Raw genomic sequence first — 18,842 nt, 5'->3', positions numbered from 1 at the left:
ATAAGGAAAAATAATAATTAATGCTGTGATAAATTTGAGTGACTCTGACTGCGAGTTTTTGACTTGTCACAAGTACAAGAAAATGGAATTCAAAAACTATTAGCCAACACCAAACCAAATAAAGCTTCTGGACCTGATGGTATTCCAGCTAGATTACTCAAATAACTTAGCAATGAGCTAGCCCCAGTGTTCAAAATACTCTTTCAGGCCTCACTTAACCAGGGCAGAGTACCAAAGGACTGGAAAGAAGCTAATGTCACCCCCCCTATTTAAAAAAGGAGAAAAATCTGACCCAGGAAACTACAGACCAGTATCACTTACCAGCATCACATGTAAAATTCTAGAATACATAATAAGTAGCAACATCATAAACCACTTAGACAAACATAATGTCCTCACCCCATACCAACATGGCTTTAGGAAATATAGATCATGTGAAACACAACTAATAGGACTAATTGATGACTTTTCAAAAGGTTTAGATAATAGTGAACAAATAGATGCTATCTTACTAGATTTTTCTAAGGCTTTTGACAAAGTACACCACCATAGTTTGCTTAAAAAATTAAAATATTTCGGCATTAATGGTTCACTGCATCAGTGGATTAAATATTTTCTGATAGGGAGAGAACAAACTGTAATAATAAATGGCTCTAAATCAACACCGATAACAGTAAACTCAGGTGTACCTCAAGGAACAGTCTTGGGTCCACTACTATTTTTAATTTACATAAATGATTTACCAAATTGCATTACTTCAGGAACAAAAGTCAGATTATTTGCAGACGATTGCATAATATATAGAACAATAAAAACAACACAAGACACAGATATTTTACAAAGAGAATTAGATGAATTACAGAAATGGGAATCAAATTGGAGCATGTCTTTCCACCCAGAAAAATGTCAGTTGTTAAGAGTAACAAAAAACTAAAACAAATTAATTCCACTTATCTTATTCATGGCAAACCAGTAACACAGACTAAAAACGCAAAATACCTAGGTGTTATAATAAATGAAAAACTGTCATGGAATCCACATATTGATGAAACTACAAAAAAATCAAACAAAGCATTAGGATTTATTAAAAGAAATTTCTATAAATCAAATAAGAACATAAAACTAAAATGTTATTTAACCTTGGTTAGGCCAATAATAGAATACGCATCCTCCATTTGGGACCCCTCAACTCAAGAAAACATTAAAAAACTGGAACAGACACAAAATAGAGCAGTGAGATTCATAACAAACGAATATTCACATTTGACTAAAGTAACACCTTTAGTAAAATCACTAAATTTAGAAAGCCTTCAGGACAGAATGCTCAAAAGTAAAGTAGCAATCATACATAAAACACTGAACCATAATCTTCAAATACAAAAACAAAATTTTATAAAATACTCTGAAAGACACAAAGATAAAGGCACATTCCTCGTCCCATATGCTAGGACAAATTTGTACAAACACTCCTTCTTCCCTAGTGCTATTAGAGCATGGAATGGGCTGCCTGAGCTAGCCAGGAAAACCAGTGACTTGGCTGAATTTAAGTCATTGGTTAATATGCATGACTAAATGCATGACGCGTAGGACGTAATCATCTTCTTTTTTGAAGTAACGTCTGTATTATATAAGATAAGATAAGAGACGCCGCGCTTTTGGCCGCTTAGAAAGATTTAACAATACATTTTCTTGGAACTTTTAAGTGAACTCGACGCAAATCACTTTATAGGAAATGAAAAATAAACTAAAGATCCCTGTACATACCCTAAACTTATCTGTCGTTAAGGAAATGAAAAATAAACTAAAGCTCCCTGTACATACCCCTAACTTATCTGTCGTTAAGGAAATGTCCGTTGTATTAGTGGCCCCAATCACACAGTTACGATCTGATTTTGCTTTGATGAATGGTACATAAGAATCCAGCTCAATCATAGCCACAGTGCCATAGGATGGGTCATTTTTATTCTTGACGACGATTTTCAAATTGATTTCCTTAAATAAAAAGAAAATATTTTGTTTGTATGAAGAAACTAAATATTTGTTCAAGAATGTAAGACAGGAACAAACAGAAATATTCTCCAAGGTTGAAGACAAATGAATAAATGAAAATTTCCACCTGAGTCAGATTGACCACAAGATGGGTCCATCGTGTGTTTGAAGGCTGTAATGTGAAAGTAGCATTAACCGAAAGATCAACTTCACATTTGGCATCAGGACCACAATCCTTAACAAATGTCACCTGAAAAAACAGTTATTGAGATCAAAATATGTTTTCTGATAATATTATTTATATAATAATAAACAGAACAAAACTAAAAAAAACAACAACAACAAAACTAAAACAAAGAACAACCATGTTAAGTTATGCTCACTTCCAAAGTTCTATTTTTAGCTTTAGTTTCATCCAGAGTTAAATCATTAGTTGCATTCTGGAGAGGCTCTATACTGAAGTTTGCAACAATAATAATTGGTGTAAATCTGTCTTTGTTTATTTGAGCCTAGAGGGAAAGATTAGATTCAAAAGTAATTAAATATACACAAGATAAACCTTTAGAATTAATTAAAATAATGAGGTTCAATATGATGTCTAAAGTTTTAAAATTTCAATAAATTATTGTTTCTAACTTGAAAAAAAAACAACAACTGTAGAACCAAATTATCAATAATGAAACTTCTAGATCTTTTGGCAAGCGAACTAAATACAATAAGTCAGAGAAGCGATCTTAGATAAACCTTTAACGTTTTCTTTTTCATCTGAAAAAAAGAGCAACCTATTATCGATTATGAGATTTTTTACTTATAGTAATTTCTTTCCCATCTATTCGTGACAGAACAACAGACAGGCAGCAACTAGAATTACCCACCGGCTAGGCCCATTGGTTTGGTCCCAGGCTATATATTTATATATTTTTTTGCCATAGACCACCTCCCTTTTTTAAAACTTGGAACGGCTCGTAAATTCGAGCATCACTTTTGACCCAGACCACAAACTCTCCGCCTAAAAAACAGTTTTTTTTATATGACTATACTTCTGGTTTTCAGATATTTTGAAATATTTATATTATTTTCTGGTTTATCTTTTTTTTTATTTTTTTTTACTATTAATAATGTATAGTTTTAAAAGTGGTGTATTTTTATGAAAAAAAACTGCTTGCATAAGTGATTTAATAAATTAGATTTATGCTTTTAGAAAAGAAAAAAGTAGCCGTTGCATCAGAACTTTGAATGGACTAAAATATTATAATGATTTTCACTATATTTTCTAGTTTACGAGATCTAAACGGGACGGACGGATGGACAGACGGACAGACATTTCACACAAAACTAATAGCGTCTTTTCCCCTTTTGGAGGCCGCTAAAAAATTGCAATAAAAAACTTCCTACCTTTCGAAGTACTGCTTCAAAATTAGAACATTCGTCCTCATTTTCTGTACCGACTTTTAGGTACGTTTTAACTGTTTCCATGAATTGATTGTTGTTGGTTGTAAACATAGAACGTTTATTATTGACTGCTTTGATTTTAGTGTCAATAGCCAATTGAATGGAGAAATCTGTGGGGTGATGACAATGTTTGAAAAACATATTTAAGGTTTCAATCAAAACTCTCGTTCACGACCAAAAACATACATTGACACGAGCACTTCAGTATTCAAAGGAATTCGCTTACCCTAAAGTGACGTCTGTTGGCTGATAAATTAAACATAAAATAAATATAATACCGATCAATTGTTTTATTGACAGTATTAGTATGTTTTGTTGCCACCATCTTGCTCCTCTATCTAATAGTTTGCTTTGGGAGCAAATCTTCAACTAGCTAAAAAAATCTAGAAATTTTTTCAGGGCCGGATTTACCGCAATGAAGACTTTGTAACCACCCAGGACCCCATTCTTAAAGGAGGCCTCCAGAAACTCAATAACAAACAATTTCAAAAATAGTATAGCAAGAAAAGAAGACAAAAGAGTTTGTATTTGTACAAGTCACACTCTGGCTGGTAAAGGGAGGAACTTCTTAGTAGTGTGAAGAGACAAAAGTTGAGCTGGTTCGGTCCTATTGTAAGACAGGACTCACATCAGAAGTTATCCACTGGCCAGACAAGATCTCGAATGAAGAATAATTGCATAAAACAAAGCAGTAGTCCATTAAAATAAATATTCTTCGGTGTTGTTGTAGATGGATAGACCTAACCCTTCGCAGTCCTGCATCCAACATAACCAGATAAGTCTTCATCTGGAGCCCCATGGACAGAGGAAAAGGGGACAAGAAATACAAGGTGCAGCAATTTGGAAGCAGTAGCAAGCAGTTCGGAAAGACAATGAGACAGTTCGAGAGACTTGTCCAGAACCGAAAGGCTTAGAGGAAGTTGATTGGTGGCCTATGTCCAAGTATAGATGAAGATGAGATGAGACAACTATTTCTTTTTTTTTTTTTACTTTGAAAAATTATAACGGTCAAACTTAAGTTCCCATAACGAGCTATTAATTATTTTCCCAAAGTTATACAGCAACTGTCGAATTGCTAGAAAAATTATTCGAGCCGTTCTTGAGATCCGTGACCAGGTTTTTGAGCCTCCCCAGAAGGTTTCATGCAGGTATGAGTTAAATAGCGGTATTGTTAACAGATGAAGACAGAAAAATCTCCAAATAAAACAACAGAACTTACTGATTGCTCGGAATGTTTCACCTCTAATTGTATACCTCAAACAGAATTTGACTTGAATGCATGTCTCCTGTAATTCTCTTGAGTCAGTTGTATTACAGGGACTTGGAAGTGTAGTGTTTACTGGATTGGGTGTGGCTGTAAGTGTCGCCTCAACGTCCACGATTGACCTGATTGAAATGAGTTCAATGGTAAGGCTTTAAACAAAGCTTTTAAAATTCATGAGGAGCGTGGTGCCTGAATGTAGTGGGTAGTAAAACACTTGGCCTCCGAGCCGAGGGCTTTTGGATTCAAACCTTGCTGAAAGCTTGGATTTTGAGCTTCTGGATTTTTGGACGCCCTTAAGTTTAACCAACTCTAATGGGTGCCTGACATTATTTGGGGAAAAGTAAGGTGTTCTGTCGTTGTGTTGGCCAAGTTAAACTCTCGTTAACCGTAGGCCACAAAAACAGATTATATGCCCTATAGATCGAGAGAGGATACTTTACTTTTTGTACTTGTGATGCAAGTAGTTTATATCTTGCCGATTTGGATAATGGCGTTTAAAATAATGTCCTCCAATGTTCATATTACCTTAGAGTAAAAGCGTGAAAAAATGCGCTATATAAAGTAATGTGTAATAAGCCACAAAGTGTCGACATAAATGAGATGCTTCCAACCAGGATCTATACAACCAGGTTCAGCCGGTATGTTAGGAAGTAGAAGAACATAATTCTTACAGGTGCTTCCAACCAGGATCTATAAAACCAGGTTCAGCCGGTATGTTAGGAAGTAGAAGAACATAATTCTTACAGGTGCTTCAAACCAGGATCTATACAACCAGGTTCAGCCGGTATGTTAGGAAGTAGAAGAACATAATTCTTACAGGTGCTTCAAACCAGGATCTATACAACCAGGTTCAGCCGGTATGTTAGGAAGTAGAAGAACATAATTCTTACAGGTGCTTCAAACCAGGATCTATACAACCAGGTTCAGCCGGTATGTTAGGAAGTAGAAGAACATAATTCTTACAGGTGCTTCAAACCAGGATCTATACAACCAGGTTCAGCCGGTATGTTAGGAAGTAGAAGAACATAATTCTTACAGGTGCTTCAAACCAGGATCTATACAACCAGGTTCAGCCGGTATGTTAGGAAGTAGAAGAACATAATTCTTACAGGTGCTTCAAACCAGGATCTATACAACCAGGTTCAGCCGGTATGTTAGGAAGTAGAAGAACATAATTCTTACAGGTGCTTCAAACCAGGATCTATACAACCAGGTTCAGCCGGTATGTTAGGAAGTAGAAGAACATAATTCTTACAGGTGCTTCAAACCAGGATCTATAAAACCAGGTTCAGCCGGTATGTTAGGAAGTAGAAGAACATAATTCTTACAGGTGCTTCAAACCAGGATCTATAAAACCAGGTTCAGCCGGTATATTAGGAAGTAGAAGAACATAATTCTTACAGGTGCTTCAAACCAGGATCTATAAAACCAGGTTCAGCCGGTATGTTAGGAAGTAGAAGAACATAATTCTTACAGATGCTTCAAACCAGGATCTATAAAACCAGGTTCAGCCGGTATGTTAGGAAGTAGAAGAACATAATTCTTACAGGTGCTTCAAACCAGGATCTATAAAACCAGGTTCAGCCGGTATGTTAGGAAGTAGAAGAACATAATTCTTACAGGTGCTTCAAACCAGGATCTATAAAACCAGGTTCAGCCGGTATGTTAGGAAGTAGAAGAACATAATTCTTACAGGTGCTTCAAACCAGGATCTATAAAACCAGGTTCAGCCGGTATGTTAGGAAGTAGAAGAACATAATTCTTACAGGTGCTTCAAACCAGGATATATAAAACCAGGTTCAGCCGGTATGTTAGGAAGTAGAAGAACATAATTCTTACAGATGCTTCAAACCAGGATCTATAAAACCAGGTTCAGCCGGTATGTTAGGAAGTAGAAGAACATAATTCTTACAGGTGCTTCAAACCAGGATCTATACAACCAGGTTCAGCCGGTATGTTAGGAAGTAGAAGAACATAATTCTTACAGGTGCTTCAAACCAGGATCTATACAACCAGGTTCAGCCGGTATGTTAGGAAGTAGAAGAACATAATTCTTACAGATGCTTCAAACCAGGATCTATAAAACCAGGTTCAGCCGGTATGTTAGGAAGTAGAAGAACATAATTCTTACAGATGCTTCAAACCAGGATCTATAAAACCAGGTTTAGCCGGTATGTTAGGAAGTAGAAGAACATAATTCTTACAGTATGGATTTAAGTTGTAGAAAACCAGGGGATTTCATTTGGGAGGTATAGGTTTCAGCACAGATTGTAGGTCTGGTTAAATGACCTTTAATCACGAAATGATGACCTAAGAAAAAGTTTTATACTAGAGATAATTCATGGAGGGCGAAGTTGAAGGACACGCATGGTGTTGATGAAGGATGTACCTGAGATTAGACACTTGAGGTAATGCACATGAGGTAATGCCCATGAGGTAATGCACATGAGGTAATGCCCATGAGGTAATGCCCCCAATGTGTAATGCCCCCAATGAGGTAATGCCCCCAATGAGGTAATGCCCCCAATGAGGTAATGCCCCCAATGAGGTAATGCCCCAATGAGGTAATGCCCATGAGGTAATGCACATGAAGTAATGCCCATGAGGTAATGCCCATGAGATAATTGCACATGCTGTAATGCCCATGAGGTAATGCCATGAGGTAATGCCCCCAATGAGGTAATGCCCCAATGAGGTAATGCCCATGAGGTAATGCACATGAAGTAATGCACATGAAGTAATGCCCATGAGATAATTGCACATGCTGTAATGCCCGCCCATGAGGTAATGCCATGAGGTAATGCCCCAATGAGGTAATGCCCATGAGGTAATGCACATGAAGTAATGCCCATGAGGTAATGCCCATGAGATAATTGCACATGCTGTAATGCCCATGAGGTAATGCCATGAGGTAATGCCCCCAATGAGGTAATGTCCCCAATGAGGTTATGCCCATGAGGTAATGCCCATGAGGTAATGCCCATGATACACGGAACACAGGAAAGGACGACTTATAGATTTTGAGTGGTCAAGATAAGATCTAGGTGAATACGTTGACAGGACCAATAAAATAATATCCACCTGATGTGGTTCCCTTCAGGCCGTGTCTCGCATCTAACTGTACCGTAGTTGGGGCATTGAAACAACGAGACAACCTGATTCATTAAAAAAATGGGGCAGTTTATTACGATTATCTCAAGTGCTAGTAGAGTCACGTAGAGGACAGAGAAAAAAAATTAAGCTAGCTGGGACATTTAGAGCATGTGTATTACTGGGGTGTCAAGAAATTTAGGCACCGGATATTTAGGCACCAGATATTTAGGCACCGGATATTAAGGCGCCCGGATATTTAGGCACCCAGAAAATTAGGCACCGGAAAATTAGGCACTCTTTAATAGCGACCTTAATTTTGAACATAATCAAAAAGTGGACTACCAAAGTTTTTGAAGACGCTGCAAAGCCTATAAAATTAACCCCCCCAAACTTCCATTTTAGCACCTTTGTACTCTGCTGATCTAAAGTCCATAGCCTTGACCCCAGTGTGTAGCCTTAAGACTCATTACGTAAGTTCAACATCGACCCGCGACGAATCAAAGCCTTTTAGTGGGAGTGTGTGGAGAGGGGGGAGGATGTTAGGAGGTGAAGCAATGAGAGGAGAATCACCCCTGCTTCCCCTTCCCTGTATCCTATGATGTCTATATTCTATAAAGACTCTTAATCCGGAGTTATTTTTTCCACACATTCTCATAAGTGTCATCCCCCCCCCCCCCAGTTGTGTCAGCTTTTCTTTTGTATCATGAAACTGCAGTAAGAATAGTTATAGTTGTTACTTTTGATATGGTCACCAATAGCCCATAGCCTAAAGCATGGGAGTAGCCATGACCTTTCTTTTTTTTTTCTCACCCCACGCAAATATATGTGTATATTAATCTGGTGACTGATGTATGGTTAGTCTTATATTGAAGAGGGGGTCTTATCGTAGATTTCGGAGGGGTTCTAAAATTAAAATCTTCCTTAACTATGCTTTTGAAATTTGGGGATTGTCGTTTTTAAACTCAAACCTCCTTGGCTGCGCTGGGGGCAAGTGATGGTTTAGTATTAAAATCTCAACTAAAATAAACAAAATCAAAGCAAAAAATCTGTCACTAAATTCCGATCCACCCATGCGGGGGGGATTTCATTTTGGGAAAGTTTTTAAAGCCCCAAAACCCACTCTGGCTATGCCCATGGCCTAAGGATACAATATACGTTAAAACCTTTTAATTATGTTCAAAATTATGGTCGCTATTAAAAAGTGCCTAATTTTCCGGTGCCTAATTATCCGGTGACTAAATTTCCGGGTGCCTAATTGTCCGGGTGACAAATATCCGGGTGCCTAAATATCCGGTGCCAAAATATCCAGTGCCTAAATTTCCTAGATTTGTATGACTAGTCATGCTGCACAGAGACTGAGAGAGTCACGTAGCGGACAGAGAAAAAAAAAGGGGGGGGGGAATTAATAGACGGGAACAATTTGTCAGCTGGACATTTTGAGCAAGTGTAAATGTTTATTCCATACAACTTCACATATTGGTTAAAAATCCCCAGTCTCTATTGGAAATATTTACTACTTACTTGTACGTAAAAACAACCACTGTTTCACTAAGAACGGATGTCGCTGCGAACACTGGGTATTTCTTATTTGGTGGAACTTGTTTGTTTGAAAAAGCGAATCCAAAACCTCTTAATGTACTGGAAATCTTAAAATAAGGTAAATAAAATAAATATTATAATATACTGGCACTCATGCTAAGCTACGGTTTAAATGGTTGTTATATATGTATTTTTGGCCCTTAACACTCTGAAGCCCCTTAATAAAACGGCCAAAATTACAATTCCCCCCCCCCCCCAACAACATTTTCCAGCCTTCAAATTCGTTTTAGTCTATTTTATTCTACAAACGAAGGGCCCGAAACCTCCAAAAGTTGTAGAGTTTACACAAACACTTCTTAGGCCTATCAGTTTGGTAGTTGAATATATTACTTTAAGGGCTGTCCTTCAATAGCTCTACCTGATACTCTTTGGTATATCTACTTTAAGGGCTGTCCTTCAATAGCTCTACCTGATACCCTTTGGTATACTACTTTAAGGGCTGTCCTTCAATAGCTCTACCTGATACCCTTTGGTATATCTACTTTAAGGGCTGTCCTTCAATAGCTCTACCTGATACCCTTTGGTATATCTACTTTAAGGGCTGTCCTTCAATAGCTCTACATGATACCCTTTGGTATATCTACTTTAAGGGCTGTCCTTCAATAGCTCTACCTGATACCCTTTGGTATATCTACTTTAAGGGCTGTCCTTCAATTCTAAAAGCCCATAGCTCTACCTGATACCCTTTGGTATATCGTTTTGATCACTTTTAAATCTATCAATAAGACGGACACCATTAAACGCCACCCCCACCTATAACACACTTTTATAGCCTTCAAATTCTATTTTTGACTTTTTCATTCTTCATTCGAACCGATATTATGGAGTATGCACAAACACTTCTTAGGTCCATCAGCTGTAGTCTTCTAATCTACCTGTATTATAATGCCCCCCCCCCCCCACACATTATTTTTAATGAACCCCCGCCTCCGCAACAATTTACTTTTTGGCGTTTGTATACTCAATGGAACAGCCCGTATTTAAATAATGTCTCTATTCACAGATAGTCCACTCTTTACATATATATTTTTATTTTATCAGTCATAGATCTAGCCCTTGATAGGAACCTTATTTAGAATACTTCATCTTTACAAACCGTATTATATCCTCCCTCCCATTATGGAGCGTAAGCATTTTTGATTGAAGTGTTCGATGAGCCTTAGATGCCTTCGATAGAGTACCCAGGTCTCAGAGTCTAACAAAAGTGTGGTGAGAACACTGCTTTATAAACATAGATTTTTGTTATTACTTGAAGATTCTTATTATGCCATACTCTCAGTTGGAGGCGACCAAAATCGCTGTTGCGAGATGGTTATCTATTTCTCTTGACAATGACACATCGTTTGACACTGTACTGTCCACTGTGCCCACGTAGGTAAAGTGGTCAACAACATTAAGGACGTGGCCATTCACATTGATTTGTGGAGCCTAATTAGTCCCGTTTGGGGACTTCTGCAGGATGACCTGCAGCCTCAGCAAACTCATTGACAGCAAGTTGAAGCTCCTGCTCGGTTTGTACAAGAAGGACACAATCCTTGCTTCACACCATTCTCTAGAGAGAAGTGAGCTAGTAGGGTACTATTGGAATATTGCAATACTAGCTAGGCTAAATACATGGACTTGATGTGATTTAGTGGAGCGGTTTAAACGTTGGAGATAATTCCTGTTTAATTTCTAATTAGTTTTATTTGAAATATCTAATCTTGGATTTGTTCCGTGCTTCATGTTGAACTCATATTATGATAATATATTTTAATTTATACTCAAAATTGAAGACATACTCAATCAAATAAAATATATCTTAACAATTTTATAACAAATTTATTTCAAAATGTTTCAGCTAATCGTCTTAACTTTTTTTTCTCACATTTGGCAAGAGACGAGAAAGAGTGTAAACGGCAAGCTTGATCGGTAGCGAAATATCAAATATACCTGCGAGGCTTGAATTCTTTGACTTGGTACATTAACAAATCCATTTAAAGATCCCAAGTAAATGTAAATACTTCCAGCTCCATCAGTTTCTCCAGGAGCTCCAACAGCAAGATCTACCAATTAAAAAAAAAAGTAATTTAAAATATTCATTATCAAATATTATTACGACAGAGAAAAAACATTGCAAAAAGTATTTATAATTGTGCAGATCAGATTGTCAAATAAATGGGTTTTGTTGCAGAAGAATAATATATATATAATATATAATATAATAAAATAATATAACATATAATATATTTAAATGTGTTAGTCTCAATTTGACACACCTTTCTCAAATCTATGTTACGAAAGAAAATTTTGATCATATATTCAATTACAGGCTTATATGTGCTATTCTATACCTAAATACTGTATTTCTGTGTATTAGACAATATATAGTAGCTTTGAGACTGAAGGAAGTCCTAAATCTAGTAAATCTAATTCAAAATTATAACATTGTAAACAAGCGTGATTTAGAAATACGTAGAGAAAGAGATGAAAGGTTAAGATAGAAGATCTATATAGAAGGCTAAGAAGCTTGAACAAAAGACTAACAATGATGTAAACAGTCTAGAACCTGCGACGCCGCTGACACCAAACTGCATCGGCACTTGCCACTCCTTTGGATACATCAGCTGCGTAGAGAGGGGTGGGGAACTGATGTGCGGGTGACATCGTTCCGACCATATCTAATGCTAAGGCATTCTTTTCATTTCTATGAAATGATCCATAGTATTTTCACTGTGCTTTATTTTTTCTTCGATAATATTACAAGTCAAATGAAGGTATTATTCTATTTGTACAAATCATCAGTGCATCAACAACAAAGAAATGTCCTTGTCCCTGATCATCCTGTATGTCACTCATAGAGCCCTGCGCTCCATGGAATCAACGCTTCTAGTCTTGCCAACGTTTCTCTCTCAAAAGTTACTGTTTGTTGTGGGCTTTTAGAGTTTACAAAGGTTTGGAACTCCTGCCCCATAAGCTCAGACGAAAAAAAAATGCTTCACTACATTAACGAAGAACATTAAGATCTATCTGTTCAAAACTGTTTAAGATTAGTTTGTCACTTTAACTATGTTTGTTATGTTATCACAACGCCTTGATCCTACATTATGTTTCTTAACAGCTATTTATAAATTAAATTGTTATTATTATTTTAATGTTTTATGTCAGTGTTTCCCAAACTCTTGACCTTTTTGTACCCCCTCTAGAATTTAAATAACGCTGAGTACCCCTCGCCCCCGCACGACCTCATTTATTAACTGAACATAATAGATGGGTATTTAAATAAAATCTGAATTGTTAATACAACGTGTACCCCCCTTAAAACGTTTGCCGTACCCCTGGGGTACGCGTATCCCAGTTTGGGAAACACTGTTTTATATGAATGCGTTTATCGCTGGATGACTTATTTTATTGAAAGCATACAAGGAACAAATGTTCTACATTGTGTTTCTTTAAATAGAGGCACCTACGAACTCGCATATGTCAATTGATTTGAGATGCAACACTATTCTCCCCAACAAGACATGACCTTCCCATTCGAAACAGTTCTATTCACATTATTTGTTACAGCATGTTGATTAATTAGTCTGCCACTGACCTACAAATCCGTCGAGATTAATGTCTCCGATATCCGTTAAGGCTGATCCGAATCTTGCATATGGTAACTTTGATCCATCTAAGAAGACATTTTCTTGTTCATATTTCTGAAATAAAGTATACTTTACATTCAAATGAGAAAAAAAATATCTTCATAATGAATAACATTATGTCCTTAACTCGTATTACTAATATGCATATTTTAAACACTTGTTTTAATGTCAGATAACTTTGGCATTAATTGTTTCAATAAATTCTTTCTTTTTATTCCATAAATAGAAAATTGTAGCTACATTCTTTAAAACTTTTGTTTCAATCGTATTTAATAGTTCAAGATGAAACGATAGCAAGATATTCTAGTAGACATCATTCCGAGAACTTCAATGACATAATACGAGATTCTGCTGCCCTTATGGCTGTGTACAACACTTTATTTTCCTTTAACATGACTGTTATATATTTATGAAATACTTTTTTTTATTAACCATCATCTCCAATATTTTTTTATGTTCTTAGAAATTCGGATAGGATGGAATAGAATTTGTTTCTCGAGTTCCGATGGAAAGGAATTGAACTAAGCGCCTACATGTTTCATGATTTTCTTTGTCTTTCTGATTGCTATACTTTCATTAAAAAAAACAACACTACACAGAAACACAAATAAAACAGGAGTTATAAATATTTTATTTACTAACCAATCTACGAATCGAATCGGACCTAAAAGAATGGGATCGGATCATTTGTTATTGTTACTATAGATCTATTACAAATTTATTACATCATTTATTAAAATAATTAAACAATATAGCATGCGCTTAGCCAGAATATTTCTCGGGGCTGGGTTGGTTTTATGGGGGATTTTTTTCTTCACCCAACATATAGGGTGTACTGGCCGTTAGGGTTAGGGTTTACTGGCCGTTAGGGTTTACTGGCCGTTAGGGTTTACTGGCCGTTAGGGTTTACTGGCCGTTAGGGTTAGGGTTTAGGGTTAGGGTTTGGAAAAAAAATCGCCCCCCCCCCCCTTTCCAAAGTTCTGGATCCGCTAGTGCCCATAGGAGGAGAAAAAGAAAAGATAAAACCTCAAGAAGGAGGACAGGAAATAAAAGTGAGACAAAGTGAAAGTTAAAACTTGGCTTACAAAGTACTTAATAACAATGTTAGTAAGTCCTAGGCTGCAAAATTAATTATTAGGTGTATAAGCACTTTTTTTCAATAGTAAAATATATGTCAATATTTCCTACCTTAAATGAATTGCACTGAAGTCTTGTTTAACATGATAAATTAGCTTATGTTCACTCAAGTGGTTCACAGTTCACAGTAGTTGTACGTACCATGATTACATAATAGACCTATTTTCTTTCGCCTTTCATACTTCACAATATGAAACATCTTTTGTCTCAACTTTTCACCTAGTGCTATTACGTTAAGTACATAATTCTATAGAATGCCTAGGTAACACACGTTTATATATATATATATATATTAGAACTCAAACCCTTCCTTGCCTGGGCTGGGGCAAGTGATAGTCAATCATTAAAATCTCACCTGTAATAAAGAAAATAAACCAGTCATAAAATTCCATCCCTCTGGGATGATTTCTTTAAGGGGAGGGGGTTGAACCCCCGACTCCCCCCTCAGCTACGCTCATGCAATATAAGTTTTATTTTTCTAAACATCTTTTAAAAATACTTTACTTGTTACCTTGCTCTGTTCACTGTAATGATATATGAAAACCATTCCTTGATCTGGAACATGGTCTGGGTCAGACCACTCAGTGTAAAGTGGGGCACCCACCAGAAGATCATCGTATGGATTATTATTTATATTCACAACACCGAGACAGTGGCCGAATCTTGACCACATCTAGAGAAATGCAAGATTCAAAATGTATTCTCCACGAAGGGATATATATTTAGGTAAGTGACAATTAGTGAAAATCATTGGTAGTGATATCTACTTCTTAATTCTTATCATATAAAATACAGACGTTACTTCAAAAAAAAAAAAAAAGATGATTATGTCCTACGATAGGCCTATTTATGAAAATAAGGAAATATATAGAAGACACTAAAAAGAATAAGATTTATAAACGGGTTTTAAGATTATATGGCTTATGAGATATTACATAGAATAAGAAGATTGAGTTTCATTTAAAGGATCTTGGCAAACCCAAACCATATACAAAGTAATAAATGATATTTAAAAAAAAAAACACAATGTAAAAGAAACATAAAAGTGTATCATACATTTGGTCCCCTGATTCTTTGCAAGACTTGAATCTGTTCATTCTTTGGTTTCTTCGGACTACGTTTCAATAATCTAACCTATTGATGGACAATATAGGCCAATATATATATTTACTAGTAATATATACTAATCTTACCCGGCTTTGCTCGGGTTTTTCTTTCTACAAATAGAATGCAATTATTCCGTTTGAATAATCAATAATGACGTGAACAAAAAGATGATAATTTAAAAAATAAATCAATTCATCTAGTATTTTATAATCAAATCGAACGCGTGAATGTAATTGTTTATATAACATTGTTAGTTTAATTTTATGTAGCTCTAGATTTAGAATCTAAACAATTTGAATGCCACAGTAGTCTAGTCAATAAATAAAAATTTGAGCCTATTATAGTAAAAGACTATAAACACTGTGATGTGAGCTTGTGTCGACCTAGGTACAATGTGTTGACCTAGATACATTAGCCCTGTTTCATTCATCATTTCGTAGCTAAGTGGCTAAGACATCTAAATGCGCATAAGTAAATCTTAAAGAAAAAAGTAAAATTAAACCGAATCGGTAACTGTAGGCTTAAATGCTTTAAAAAAACACATTGCAAAGTAAATTGTATTATGTAAGTAGTTTATTAGTTAAATTAGTTTAATAATATGCCTTTAAAATGCACGATATTATGACCTCTGACGTTCATTTCATTTGTATCACTAAGCAATATAATGGTGCCGCAAGTTACGGAAAAGTATGTCATGATGTTTAAAGCTATTTACATTTAGAGCGAACGATTTTTGTAAAAAATGTTTTATAAAATTAAATTTAAAGGTTAATGTGCATCAAATAATGAAATGAATAGACACGTATTTATATGTTCAAGTGTAAAATAACAAAATAATGTTTTCTTGAATGAGAGCTAATTTAGGTATAGAGATTTTCATCTCTGCGCATGCGTGACCTCTCGGTCTTGTCTCATCATTTACACACAGCATGTAAACATGACCTAGACTTATAAGATACAATACTTGCAACTTTTTTTGTTTTGTTTTGAGGGTCTTAAGTTTGTTATAGGGCTACAATACATACTACTGTCTAAGTTAGTACCCAAGGAACATTTCTGCCAAGTTTTATCAAGATCGGTGAAATGGTTTTGATTTCTATGCGGGGACATACATACATACGCCTTACTTTCTGCTTTATATATTAGATACATATGTTTGTGTGTGTGTGTTCATGCTAAACAATAAGAGACAGAAAGGATTCGATAAAACGTTAAGGGATCGTGATAATAATCTTACCTGCCCAATATTAAACATTCCAGGTGCACCTGTGGCGGCACAAAACGAGCTGGCGCGTTTACCACAGAATCTGCCCAACTTGATAGAATAGCCTGGGGGAGAAAACGGTCTTGAAAATTAAGTAACATTTCAAGTCATGGTGCATCATATAACCGTACGTTCTGCTACAGTAAGCACTTCAAATTACCACACTTCATGCAGTGGCACAATATGTAATATTACTTCAGGTAATAGTACTTTTAATAGTATATTGCAGTCAATTGTATAGCAATATTTGCTTTGGACACTGATGGAAGCGTCACAAATCAAAAGTTTGAAATTATACCTATATAGTGCTACACTGCAGTGGCGTCACTGGGATTTGCGATGGGTTGCGGGCCGATCTGGGTGACACCCACCAGTGGGGTGGGTGGATGGCAAGCAGAAATGAACTGGGAATAAGATACGTATTATGCTCACATTACACGCGTTTCGATATTGAAGAGCTCGGTTATTCCATCGTCTGTTCTAACACAACAGCTTGATTCGTTGTAGATATTTCGCAGAATCTTGACACATTGTTGCGGGTTGAAATCTTCTTTTGCTATTTTCCACAGTGATTCGCAATGGAAGCTATCAAACGTTTTTGAAATCCACAAACTGATTGCTAGTATTGCAGGCTTCACTCGATGATGGTTCGCGGGACGAGAATCTGTTCAGTTCACGATCTGCTTCTTCGGAAGCAGTTGAAAATACAAGTATACTTAATATCATTTTCCTTGATTAGGTCTTAAATAAAATTCAATTAAGAAAATGTGTTCAATTCAATGTCTCCAACTTCAGTAATTTTACATCTTTAGTCTGTGTATTAACTATTGATAAAATGTCTTAAACATTTACCTCTTCAAACAAAACCCAATATCAATTTACATTGTAACAATCAATTAATGAGCTTACAGTATTATGGTTCAAAAAAACAAAACAACTTAAGTTATTTTTTTTTTGGGTAGGATTTTTTGCTGGAGAGGGTGTGACACACTTAGGCAGAAAAAGAAATTTGATAGCATGACTCAATCGAGGGGATCTGGCATGACAAAAATTTGGCTGATAAAATGATGCACCAACTTGACAATACACACAAGCATTCTTTTAGGTGACACAAGCATTCTTTTAGGTGCTCTCTGGCATTGGACTAAAGTACTGATGTATAGGACACAGCACAATTTTCGATATTCATCCTGTGAGTAGATACCAGGTTTCAGCTCACAGAAGAGTTACTCGGTGTTGAGTCACTCGAAAACACATCAGGTCAGGATTTATTCAATGCTTTAACATAAAAGTATAGGATTAGCATGCCAAGTGTAACCACTGATTGAGCTCGTGCTTTGAGTGGGAAAACCATCAGTTTGTTGAAGTTGAAAATACACTCTTTTCTCTTATCTTATCATCTCTCATCTTATCAGGAAAGGTTGTGCAAAGCTGCATTGAGTGAGATGAAGTGTGGTCGACAAAGCAGAGGTGTCCCACGAAAACGCCGTAAAGACAAGCTTAGGCGCCAACTTGCTTTAACTGAGATAGAAGAGAGCACCATGCTGAAGGCGGCTTCGGAACAAAACAGCTGGAGATCACTTTCAAGAGCCGAGGGATACACATTGGATGCCAAACGAAAATCCACAGCCGAGGACAGACGTCGACAGCGAAAAAAAACATCCTAATTGTCCATCAGTGTAGGAAGATGTCTGATCGGAATGTTGCAAAACTTTTGTCTAGACAAAGCCAGTAACGCAGCAGGCAGCTGCACATACAAGTTTCAATTGAAAACTCTCGAATGGTATGTGACAAAGTACAATTTTGTCATTTTGTGTTGTTTTTTTTGTGTTTTTAAATGTAATTCGAAATTGCGAATAAAAAGTTGTCTTTTTTTTTTGGTGCATTTATTGGCTAATTTTTGATCGTGAAACTGGCGAACTTTTTGTTTATGTGCCCTATTCAATGCCCGTAATGTTTCGTTCACCGCAAGTGGAAGAACTAGTGCCTTTAGAAATACATTATAGAATTTCATATATTTATATAATACTATAAAGTAATCGTATGAAACTTACCTATATATTTATATAATACTAATAAAGTAATCGTATGAAACTTACCTATATATTTATATAATACTAATAACGTGATTGTATAAAACTTACCTTTATATTTATATAATACTAATAAAGTTATCGTATAAAACTTACCTATATAACCATAGCTTGTATTATTCAAATTGTTTACAACCTTGACCATCAAATTGAAGCTAAAATTAGTAGTGAGGTCATAACCAAAAACAGAACCTGATTTAAAAATATATTTAATG

At 36.0% G+C, this 18,842-nt stretch overlaps 1 protein-coding gene across 1 annotated transcript in view; it reads right to left on the bottom strand.

Moving 5' to 3' along the window:
* Positions 1–18,842, bottom strand: part of LOC106072409 (integrin alpha-V-like) — a 54,877-nt gene that overhangs the window by 16,292 nt on the left and 19,743 nt on the right. Inside the window, exons 7-18 of the mRNA XM_056036976.1 lie at positions 18,724–18,819; positions 16,508–16,599; positions 15,220–15,297; positions 14,675–14,836; positions 12,975–13,080; positions 11,330–11,442; positions 9,320–9,444; positions 4,661–4,827; positions 3,385–3,551; positions 2,373–2,498; positions 2,117–2,239; positions 1,822–1,992 (exon numbers count right to left, since the gene is read on the bottom strand). Coding sequence (XP_055892951.1) covers positions 1,822–1,992; positions 2,117–2,239; positions 2,373–2,498; positions 3,385–3,551; positions 4,661–4,827; positions 9,320–9,444; positions 11,330–11,442; positions 12,975–13,080; positions 14,675–14,836; positions 15,220–15,297; positions 16,508–16,599; positions 18,724–18,819 — 1,526 coding nt within the window. The remainder of the gene's footprint in view (positions 1–1,821; positions 1,993–2,116; positions 2,240–2,372; positions 2,499–3,384; positions 3,552–4,660; positions 4,828–9,319; positions 9,445–11,329; positions 11,443–12,974; positions 13,081–14,674; positions 14,837–15,219; positions 15,298–16,507; positions 16,600–18,723; positions 18,820–18,842) is intronic.

The sequence above is a fragment of the Biomphalaria glabrata genome, chromosome 1 (assembly GCF_947242115.1).
Source record: "Biomphalaria glabrata chromosome 1, xgBioGlab47.1, whole genome shotgun sequence".
NCBI classification, from domain to species: Eukaryota; Metazoa; Mollusca; class Gastropoda; family Planorbidae; genus Biomphalaria; species Biomphalaria glabrata.
Note: the sequence above shows the minus strand (reverse complement) of the source record. Positions and strands in the feature narration are given on the sequence as shown.